The sequence below is a fragment of the Solanum stenotomum genome, chromosome 11 (genome assembly GCF_019186545.1).
Source record: "Solanum stenotomum isolate F172 chromosome 11, ASM1918654v1, whole genome shotgun sequence".
Taxonomy (NCBI): Eukaryota; Viridiplantae; Streptophyta; class Magnoliopsida; order Solanales; family Solanaceae; genus Solanum; species Solanum stenotomum.
Window position 1 is genome coordinate 27743850 of NC_064292.1, and position 12592 is coordinate 27756441.

General features: G+C 34.3%; 1 protein-coding gene across 1 annotated transcript; it reads left to right on the plus strand.

Annotated features, from left to right (window-relative positions):
* Positions 1-2273: 2273 nt before the first annotated feature.
* LOC125843521 (uncharacterized) lies at positions 2274-3479 on the plus strand. Its single transcript, XM_049522631.1, has one exon. The coding sequence runs from the start codon at positions 2274-2276 to the stop codon at positions 3477-3479; it is 1206 nt and encodes a 401-aa protein (XP_049378588.1).
* Positions 3480-12592: the final 9113 nt, after the last annotated feature.

Consider the following 12592-nt stretch of genomic DNA (forward strand, 5'->3'; position numbering starts at 1 on the left):
GAAGTTGAAATCTCTCAACCAACAAGAAAATCAGTAGAATACCAAAGGATAAAAGAAATTGAACCATATCATTACTATATAACCGGAATAATAGAACAAAGAAAGCACATTATTATAATAAATACTGGACAAGAAGAAAATTATATACCAAGAGAATTAGTATCAGAAGAAGAAATAATTTCCAAAGAACAGATATGCCCAGGATTACCAAAAGAATTGTTACCTGTAGAAGAAACAACCCAAAAAGAAATAATCATAGGAGGAATAATGATATTAATAAACTTCAAAATATATCAAGAAGATAATATAATATTAGGAATAAAATGGTTAGAAGAAATGAAACCATATAACTTAGAAAATACCCAATTAATAATAACTTATAAAAATAAGAAGATCATAATAAAAAGAGCAATATGAAAATTTATATACTTGCAAAAATAATAGTAGAAAATTATTACAACAGATATTACACTCCAATGTTAGATACAGGAGCAGAAGCAAATATGTGTAAACATAATTGTCTACCAGACGAAAAATGGGAAAAACTAAAAACACCTATAGTAGTAACAGGGTTTAATAATGAAGGAAGTATGATAACTTATAAAGCAAAAAATATAAAATTACAAATATGGGATAAAATATTAACTATAGAAGATATCTATAGCTATGAATTCATAAATAAAGATATGCTTTTAGGAATGCCGTTTTTGGAAAAACTATATCCACACATAATAACAAAAACACATTGGTGGTTTACCACACCATGTAAACAAAAGACAGGAGCCAAACGAGTAAATAATAAAAATAGAAAGCCTACACCATGGATTAAAGGAAGTGAAAAAATAACCCAAAAATTAGAAAATATTAAAGAAAATATCCCTAATGTAGAATTAATAATATTCTCGATAGACAAATTAAAAATAATTCAGGACCAATTAGAAATGTTATATAGTGAAGATCCCCTGAAAGGATGGGAAAAACACCAAACAAAAATAAAAATTGAACTAATTGATGAAAATAGCATAATTACCCAAAAACCATTAAAATATAATTTTGCTGACTTAGCAGAATTTAAAATGCACATAAAAGAATTATTAGAAAATAAATATATTCAAGAAAGTAATAGCAAACATACAAGTCCAGCATTTATAGTAAATAAACATAGTGAACAAAAGAGAGGAAAAAGTCGTATGGTTATTGACTACAGAAATCTAAATGCAAAGACAAAGACATATAATTACCCTATACCAAACAAAATATTAAAAGTAAGACAGATACAAGGCTACAACTATTTTAGTAAATTTGATTGTAAATCAGGATTTTATCATCTAAAGTTAGAAGAAGAATCTAAAAAATTAACAGCTTTTACAGTACCACAAGGATTTTATGAATGGAACGTACTACCTTTTGGATATAAAAATGCACCAGGTAGATACCAACATTTCATGGATAATTATTTCAACCAACTAGAAAATTGCATAGTATACATAGATGATATACTATTATATTCAAGAACAGAAGAAGACCATATAAAATTATTAGAAAAATTTATACATATTATAACATACTCAGGGATAAGTTTAAGTAAGAAAAAAGCAGAAATAATGAAGAACCAAATCGAATTTTTAGGAATACAAATAGATAAAAATGGTATAAAAATGCAAAATCATATAGTACAAAAAATAATAAATTCTGAAGAACTGATAGATATAAAAAGAAATTACAATCATTTTTAGGATTGGTAAATCAAGTAAGAGAATATATACCTAATTTAGCAGAAAATCTAAAACCTTTGCACAAAAAACTAAAAAAGGATGTAGAATATCATTTTGATAAAAAGGATCAAGAACAAATACAGAAAATAAAATTATTATGTAAGGAGTTACCTAAATTATATTTTCCAGATGAAAATAAAAAATTTATATACATAGTAGAATCAGACGCTAGTGAAATAAGTTATGGAGGAATACTAAAATACAAATACGATAAAGAAAAAATAGAACATCATTGTAGATATTACTCAGGTACGTTTACAAATCCTGAAATAAAATGGGAAATAAATAGAAAAGAATTATATGCACTATATAAATGTTTATTAGCTTTTGAACCATATATCGTATATAATAAGTTTACTGTAAGAACAGATAATACGCAGGTAAAATGGTGGATCACCAGGAAGATACAAGACTCAGTTACAACGAAAGAAATACGAAGACTAGTATTAAATATACAGAATTTTACATTTACAATAGAAGTGATAAGTACTAACAAAAATGTCATTGCAGACTACATATCAAGACAAAGCTACACAGACGGATCTAGACAAAGATGAAAAAATATTCAATGCTATAGCAATGCTTTGTACAAAGATAGATAATATGGACAAAGAGATACAAAAAATGAAAGGTCAGCAGCATGACGGTAAACATGCGGAGCTAAGTCGATCGGAAGACTTAAAAATTCCAGAGCTAGAAGGTGACGCTGGGAAACACCGAAAAACCCAAGCTAACAATTTGTTACATGCAGCTACAGGTAGCACATCATCTACAAAAGAGGAGAAAAGATATGTCAATACAAATATGAACAAGATATTCGAAAAACCATTTATACCCAAAAAACAAAACCCCATATTTGTACCACCTCAAATAAATACCTATAAGGAAAGTCTAAACCAGGACAAAAAGACCTATAACCATATAACCAGAGCATATATAGAAAATATCCACAAAATACAAACCTTTTTAAATAAAAACCCCAGATCAAAAACTACCCAAAATCCACATGAAGACTATATTACTCAAGCTTTGCAAGGATATAATAAACTAATCGCTTTACCTAAGACAAATGCAAACCTAATAGCAACTTGCTATAACTATGGATTATTGAACACAGTATATACCCAAACTGGAGATGAAATAGCTACGATACCAGAGTTACATAAAGCATTCATGAACTACAAGAGAATAACTAAAGGAACTTTGTTTTATATAAAGTTTTATTCAGCACCAGCAGAAATACTTTACGACGAGATAAAACCAATTATACAAGTAATAAAAATTGGACTAACTAGAGAGATGATTATACCGGAAAAAATAGAGGAACAAGAGGAGATACAAAAAGTAGAGATACCAGCATTTTATGCAGGAAAAAGAATTATTGGAATAGCTACTATATTAAATGAATTAACATCCAATTATTTGAACAACAATTCAATATGGAGTTACTATTCACGAGAACAAACGATGATATATTCGAATTGTCGAGAATTTAGAGCAACAGATATGGAAGAACTCAGGCAATGGGCATTAAGTCTGTTAAAACCTGAGCAACAACCTACAACAAGAGCTATAAGGAAGGACTTTGTCTCATCGGAAATAATGACCAGATACTGCAAAACTATTGGCCATAAATATCCGGATCATCAATGTTCAAAATGTCAAGGTGAAGATAACGTGATCCCAGACGTGCAGCTAGAATAAAAAGACCGACAAGATAAAAAGGAGCTATGCTAAGTGGAGCTACTTTATAAAAAAGCTAGTGGAAACGTGTTAATATTGTACAAAGATGTAAAGAAAAGTTGTTTGTCTTATTTGACTTTGTAAAGTTAGTGAAATTAGGAATCTTTGATAGTGCGGATGTAAATTACTAAGAGACAAATAGGTGTAAAGTAGGAATAGTAATAGGATAGGTGTAAAGTAATCATAGTAGAAATAAAGTAACCATAGTAAGGTTACTTATATGTGTATAAATAGGTAGCTATGATGCAGATAGAGGCAAGACTTTCTACACGGAAAGCAAGCCTCCTTGTAAACAAAAATATTCTCCCAAATAAATAAAATTTCAGTTAAGCTATGGATTCAAATATTGAAGATACTACACAGGTATACACATTTATGATTATGTATAACTAAATTTATTTAATTCCTGAATATCATAGCATGATCAAATAAATTTATATTAGTTATTATATACTAGAATTATTTAAGCATGTTTTTTAGTTTGTTAACATGAGGAAAAAAGGGAAAACTTCTAGACTATGCCATCCTAAAGTTGAAACCATAGGCGAGGAAGCCGTGAGGGGAGTAAACAGAGTTGAGGCGCTGTTAGGAAGTAATTACCTTTGAAAGTACGATGTTAACAGTGACAAGAAAACATGTTAAAATAATCTAGTCTATAGTGAGCTAATATAGATCATTTGTTATGCATATGGTATAAGGGAATTATGATTGATAATCATGAATATCTCTTTACATGATGTAATGATATTAGAATATAAAACACTAATCTTGTATATCCTAAAAGATATAAAAATAATCGATCTAAGAAAGATAATATGGAATAAAATATTTGGAGAAGAAGAAGAAGAATTAATGAACCAGGAATGGTATGAATTCGAACTCGATAAAGTAGAAATTGAAATGTTAAGATCTAATTTAAGTGATTTAGAAATCCAATATACTGATTAAATGGTAAACCAAGAATATTTAGAATATTGGCAACAAACTATAATAGATATTACCTTATTAAGTAATTTAATAAAAGAAAATATAGAAGTATTCCAACAAACTCATGACATACAATACATAGAATATATATTAGAAAACATAAAAGAAATTATTAGATTAATTCCTTTAGAAAAAATATATTATGAACGACTAAATTTATAATATATATATCATGAACGGACCAATACACAGAATATATATTAGAAAACATAAAAGAAATTATTAGATTAATTCCTTTAGAAAAAATATATTATGAACGACTAAATTTATAATATATATATCATGAACGGACGAATGAACGCAAAAAGTTCATCGCCAGTTACATCCTCTTTTTCCATGTTCACTTTGATAGATTTCTCATAATATATTTTCTTATTTTTCTCACTCTTCGGCAAAGAAAATTTCGAATTCTAGATGTGTAGGACTGCATTAATCACCTTACCGTGAGGTTTAATCCCTTCAAACCAAAAATGGACAACACAGTTTGACTCATCATGCCAAATTCGAAGTGGAATGAGTTACCTGAGGTAGACCAAAAGCATAATCCAGCATACAAGAGATGGTTGTCACATGGTATGTTGACTTTAGATAACAGGATGGCATCATAAATGCCCGCAGTTCTCCATGTCTCTCTGTTTAACTTCTCCATTCAATCAACCCAACTGATACATCCTTCAGTTATAGTTGGCCAGGACCTCGATGTGTTGTTTTTGTGTTAACCAGGTTGCAATAAGTGTAAAAGAAGTTTCTCCCCTTCTTCTAGTGGATAAAATTATTCAAGCTCCGAAGGAAATCCATCCTTGAAGCACGGGCCTAACATATATGAAGAAGACTTTTGAATTTTAATAAGATATTGGAGAAGGAGTCGATAAGAACTCGGAAAATTATGTACTTAACTTTGTATTTATTTTCCCTCTAGATTATTATTAAATTCTCCCTTCATTTGGTATTTTTTTGGTCATATTATTATAGACTTATTTGTCATTTTAGCACTTTGTTACTCATTACATACATGTTTCCATAGAATTTTAGTCATTCTAACATATCTATAAAAATTCACATGGAGAATGCGTGGAAAGCATGTGTCCTGAAACTAGTATATATATATATATATAAATGGTATTCAATATAGAAGATGGGCCCAACAGAGACCGAGAAACACTAGTATATACAAGAAGAAAACCCTAGACCTAATGTCACCAATATAAGAACATCTACAATACAGGAATAGAGCTATAAGATAACTTAATTGATATGACAAAATAAAAAATTAATGATAGTAATATAGAAGGAACAACATAAGCCTCCAAACACCAAGAGGTCACCATAATTCAAACAGCCAAGACCTCGAATGAGTGAAGATCAGGCAAGATGATTCTTACTAGGTGGTGCATAAACAAATGTAGAAGTGTAGTATCAGTACCAAAACATGGGGTACCCAGTAAGCATCAAAGGTTGACTTACCCTAGAAAATAGTATACAAAATAAGAAGTATGACAGGTAGCTAAAAAATAGGAACCTAGACTTTAGTCATAGATGAAATCAAAGTAATCTTAAAACCAGAATTGGTGCTAGTTGAACAACTGTTCATCCTTGAAAAGAAAAAGGAAAGAATCATACGAAATACGTAAATCTATAAATAATTGGGGATACTCGTTGCGCATGTTTGCTTTAGTATTCGAAGTAGCCTTCTCAACCGGTTGGTTCTTCCATTGAACCTTTACTGACTAAATCTCTTAAGTTCTCACTTATGGAATGCTATATCAAGGATCATAATAGGTTCTTCTTAATAAGAGAGGGTTTTATCAAGTTACACAAAATACCAATGTATGTTGTAATTACCATCGCCATTGAACTTTTTAATCATAGATACATAAAAGACTAGGTTAATCCTAGAGAAATTCAACGGAAACACTAGTCACTATGCCACCAGTCTCACATGGTTAAGAATTTCAAATATCCCGTTAAATCTCGAACCAAGCTTCCACTTTTTGTAAAACCTCTTGACTCCTTTAATGGATGACAACTTGAAGAAAAATTTCTTGACTTTCATAAAGTGCACGTCTCTTACTTTGCTATTTGCATACTATTTTTGCCAACTCTGTGCTACCACAAGTCTCTTCTAAAAATACCTTACCTTCACAAGCGAGTTCTTTAACATACCAGTACCCCATAATTTGACCTCAAAAGCATCAAACCAACTAAATGGAGATCTATACCTCCAAGCATACAAAACCTCAAATGGTACCACATCGATTCTCAAGCAATATTATTGTAAGAGAACTCAATCATGGTTAAGATCGGTCCTAATATCCTCCAAAATCTATAACACAATAGAAGAACATGTCGTCCAAGAGCTAAATCATCCACATTGATTGGCCATTTGTCTAAGGGTGAAATGTTGTGGTAAGATTCAACCTAGTCCCCACTCTTCATGCAATTTAACCCAAAATTTAGAGGTGAAATGTGTAACCCCTAACCAAAACAATCAAAATGGGAACCCATGAAATCTAAAAATCTCTTTGAGATATACATAATCTAATTCATCTACAGTATAAGTTACTTGACCTTGAATGAAGTGTGCAGACTTGGTACGTTTATCCACAATATACCATGTTGAATAAATCATTCCTAAGATCTTGGGGAGTCTCACAATAAAGTCCCACAATAAAGTCCATATATATTCTCTCCCGCTTACTCTCAGAAATGGGCATTTGTTAAAGGGTGTCGCCTTCTTACAAAATCTCATACTTCACTTGTTGATATGTTTGAAACTTAGCCACAAACTCCATTGTGTCTTTCATCATTTGACTTCACCAATAGTGTTGTCTTAGGTCGCAATACATCTTTGTTATGCTGGATGTACCGAGTACTTTGAGCTATGAACCTGTGCAAGGATTGTAGGAATAAATTTACTGACTCGGGGAATACAAACTCTCTATCCTTGATCGCAACAGACCTTCACATAAGAATGAAATCTATGACTTCCTTTGCCCTACTTTTTCACGAAGTTTCCCTAACATCACCTCTTCAAATTTCCTACCCTAATTTGATCTAAAAAGGTAGACCTTGCCTCTAATTGGCTTCCAATTTATCTCTCGTGGATATCGTGGTACTAGTATGAATCTAAGGTTTTAATCGATTCATAGGGTGTTAACCTCAACCACTACACTAGATGGGCATGTAGTATAAATTTGAGGTTTTTATTGAATCATTATGGTTCTAGTATAAATATGAGGTTTATGAAGGAGGGCCTGCTTCTTGTCTTCTAGAGCGCTAATGCGGTCCCGGACCCATTGTATTGCTGCAACCACAAGCGCTATAGGGAATAGGGATTCATTTAACAACTCATTTCGTTTCACATAGTTCAAGTTACACTCATTGGGGAGGCAGGTGCTCCCAAAAGGCATTCTGGGTTTGCTGCAGTTAGTGTCAATGTTTTTCATTTTTTTGAGTCTTTCATCAGCCACTGGATCCATCTCTACCAACCAAACTCAAAAATGCATTCTTTTCTCCATTCAGCCCTTTGGAAGGTCTTTACCCTTCCTAATCGAAGAGCCATATGAGACAAACAACCAACTAGCTTATATCCTTCACTGCAAAACTACTCCGGGTGGTTAGCGAACTATCGAAGTGGATAAGTTCCAGTCTGCATTTAGGAGACAGCCCAAATGAAGCAGAAGTAGAATGATAAGCATTATGAATAGATAGAAAACTTTTCCATTTGTCACAATACATCTTTAAGGAGCTACCGATGAAGAAATAAATAATGATAAAAGGAAAGAAGGTCCCTGATGAAAGCTTATTTTATTATAGAAATATGAAGGAAACCTATCTATAGTAAACAAGAACTAGGGCACCCTCTTCTTTTGCGAAGTTGAACACGAAAAAATACAAAACTTCTTTCTATAAGCTATAGAAATGGGACCAGTTAGAAGGTGACAACCCTAATGAATTGACTATGAAGGGGGCACTTAGCTACATCAACGCTCAAATTTGTTAATTGTTATTGCTTAGGCTTCGATGATAAACCCCTTGCACATTTTGGTTTTGATCTTTGGCTAACTTGGTCGTCAGGACCCAACACTAAATTCTTTTATATTTCCTTTCAAATGAAAAGATGCAAAAGGTTTTTATACGACTGATTCACATAGAAATCTTACCTTCTTCCATACATTACCGGTGGATGCTACAACCACTATCACTTTGGTTGCCAGATGGGAATGAAGGTTGAGGAGGTAGGGAAGAAAAAGGTTATTTGCTATTGCCATACCCTATATAAGGCCTTGGTATGGACTATACATGATGGATGAAGGTTTTGTCAAGGCCAGGTATGGATGGTACCTATAATCAGACCCAATTGTTGCAATACTTGAGAATAAAGAAAAAATATTCTCTTATTATCTATCTTAAGGCTGCTATTGATTCCTTATCTATTATCCTGATGTCCTGTATGAAGGGTTGTTCGAAATCCCTTTGCAACTTCTTGAATGTTCATACTTTGTTCTGTAGTCTTTCAATTACCATATAGTTTCTATAATATAATAAAGGCTATAGGTCATCAGTTGTGACGTTGACGAAGGGTCAACCCCTCAGATTTTTTTCATTCTTGGCTTCTATTCACACTTAAACATCATATTCTTGTGTTGGATAACTACCAAATGGGTGTATGGCACGACAAAGATTTTTGATTATGCCATTCTTGGCGACGGTGATCGCTGATGAGAAGGTGATAACCATTAAGCATAATAAAATATTTCAGTGTACTATAGCTAAATCTAAAGAAAAGTCTCTCATTTGAAACATTATTTATTATAAGTCATGTTTTGGAGTTTGCCAAATAATATAGGAGCGACAGAGTTAATAGGTATTTCTCTCCAATGTCTACTAAGATGCTCAGGTCTTTGGTTGACGATATTTATGTGGAAAAGACCCTGATTTTCTCAAAGATTAGAGATGAGAATGGTACTATGTTTCTGTCTTTAACCTATAGATTGAGGGGTTCTTCTTAATGTATTTATGGTGCACCCTATCACTCGAAATCTAACTGATAGAATCCTAACTATATTTGTATGCTTTCACCGCCCGTTATCATTAAAATAGTGGTCAGGATTTCCAGATTTTGGATTATTAACGCCGAGTTTCACGCGGGCCTTCATTCTTGAAAGGCCTAAAAGTAGTGCCTTCACTTAGTTTGTAATGAAAAGGAAAGAGGAGATCTTCAGATATTTTTTTCCAAGGGAGGAATTTTTTGATCACCTCATTCGGGTTATGATGTGGCTAAAGCCTCTCCGAGGGTAACGTATATTACGCTTGAGGTCTATCTAGCCTCCTGTTGTACCAATGTTTATATTCCATTCTAGGAATAAGGTAAATTTATTTTCTGGTATATGGAGTTTTCTTTCATTGTTACCACAGGCTGAGAGCAATGCCCTCTTTTTTAATTCTTCTAACATCGAAATTATCCCTTCTATCTTACCTTACTAAAAAAGGGGCTTTTCTTTTTCATCCTCCTTAACTATGTATGGCTAATGAACTCCTCGCTGGAATCTATAAAATTTCCCAATCTTGACTGCTAGCGGACCGCTCCTGAATCCGCAAGTACCGGTTTGACTACCCCCCTAAGATAAGAGGAGGATATAGAAGAAGATTTAGTTGGAAGGTCGGTCCCAACCCGTCTACAAAATGGGGTCTAAGAGGCTATGGAATAGTTGCCTCAAAATAAGGGGTGCAATTGAGTGTTATATACACCTTAATCAAAATGATTTGGGGCGTGGCTGAACCATCTACGATGGGGGGAACTAATGCACAGGGAAGTACAAAATTTCGATTGTTCAGAGAATAAGATCGATTCTATTAAGAACATCCTTTAAAAATTCATTCCAATCCTGTGAATTATTCGACTTTGGATGCAAAAGGAGTTACTTAAAGCGAGAGTGCATCCAAAAATTTGAGAAGAGTGCTCGGCCTTGCTTGAAACAATTATAGGTGTCAATGGACCGATTTCACTAGCAGAGCACTTTCTCCAATGTGCGCAAATAGAGATGCCACTTTCAATGATGGACACCGGCCCTTGTGTTAAAGTAGCATCCAGTTTCGCTTGGAAATCGGCAAGTTTCGAGTTGTAGGAGACATTGGATGTAACCAGCCTTCAAAGGCATTGGAACCTGGTCTTTTTCGGTTCCAGCCTCTCCCTCGAATACATAGGGGCTATTGGTCACGCAATAATATTTAGCCTTGCAAGGCATTCAGGTCCATCTTGATTGATTTCTCATTTTTCTCGATGGGAAATGGAACCTAGATCACGATGTGAACCTACTTATGAGTGGAATTTCACTTGGATCTACACATTTACAGAGCTAACCCAACACTCTACTATAAATAAGGATGCATAGTAGCCTTCAAAGATGACTGGATTAATTCGAATTAATAGTAATAGAAACTAGGGTCCACGTAGACTATTCAGATGAGGTATGCTAATCAATGATCTACTAATGTAGCTGGTATTGCTGAAGCTTTTGCTAGATATGCTAACCTAGATTAGAATGAGGATTCAATATTTCGTCCCCCATCTTTCTCTATCCCGTCACGAGCAATCAAAATTTTGGAAATGTGAAAGAAATTTCCTGTCAACTTTCACACGATCTGAAAAAAATGGAAAATACTTTCTACCAGGCTTAGGAATTCTACTTTTTATTTATTTTTATTTTTTTCTGACAGTAGCGCAAGGCGAGCCAAGTCTGTTGGACCACCAGATTGTTGGACTGGCAAGTTTCTTATTGCGAAATGAATGGCATTCTAGAAGCTCTCACTCAAACAAGGGCGAAAGAGGACTGAGAACCATAAGGTGAGTGATTGCGAGTCGAAAGGAATGGAATAAGAGTTAAGTGGGGATCACGAACGGTCTTAAGTGAGTTTGAAAATCGCTATAAGGGGAATGTGTTAGGAGACGACCTCCCACCGCAGTACAAAATGAATGAATGCCCAAGGGCTTTTATCTATCAGACATGAATGAAAGGGGACAATTGAACCTATACCTTTCTTTGAGATTGAAACTCTGCCTTTTTGATCTCATTCGTATTCCAAGTTTGTTAGTACAATGTTTGGCCCCGTATTCTGGGTGTGCCATGGGGGGGGGGGTGTCTGGGTCGGTCGATACGATGAACGGGAAATCCAAAAATGTATCCTAAAAAAGAGAATACAATTGACAAGAAAGCGAGTAAGCTAACAGCGTCCCTATCACTTTTCTATCTCATCTATCTTATTTCTTGAGTAAGCAGCCCTGGAATCACTTCACTCCGGGCGACAAGCCTACTCATCATCAAAGCAAGTCCAAGCCCATGCAAAAATGACCTCATTGTCATGGGAGCCCTTTCCTTACTCCTCAATATAGTCGTTCTAGCCACACCATCCTCTAGCCCTGCCCCCTTTCCATAAGTAAATTTTCCTTCTAGTCTCTGACAACCTGATTCATTAGCCTACAAAAGGTTGCTGGCGCCAAAGGGCGCACAAACGGTGGAGTATGTGGTTTAATTTGATACAACGCGCAAAACCTTACCAGCCTTGACATATGAACAAGAAAATGAGCGTTAGAGCGAGCGAAGCTCTCAATTTAGGGGAGAGGCAGGATTCAAACCTACATAGAAAAGCATCGTCTTTTCTAGGCAAGAGTCGCTCAAATCGAAGTCAAGGTGAGGGAAGGTCATATTAAAAAAAAAATTACCACAATTCCTCCACTACGGATGGAATGATCTAAAGAGCGGAGACTTGATTCGATATTTATAGCCCTGCGGATTTAAAAAACCTCACGAATTGACGCACCCTTTTATCTTTCGGCATAGACCCTTCTTCCTCCTTGCGATGCAAAGGCAATGTCAGAGAGGGCGAGAGAAGGGAATCACGTATGGGTGGTCTTAGATCGAATTAGATTTCTTTGAGAAAAGTCTGAAACCTATCTAATTTCCATCTGTCTTCTTCCCACTATAGTGAAAGATCTTTCACTTCACCATAGCATGAACCTCACTAGCCTTCAGGCTGCCCATTCTCTTTGTATGAAAAGTAGGAGTAGGAACAGACCAGAGAATCTT

What these genes read in the sequence shown, in the direction of transcription:
- LOC125843521 (XM_049522631.1), top strand. Translation starts at nt 2,274, where the DNA reads ATGTCATTGCAGACTACATATCAAGACAAAGCTACACAGACGGATCTA.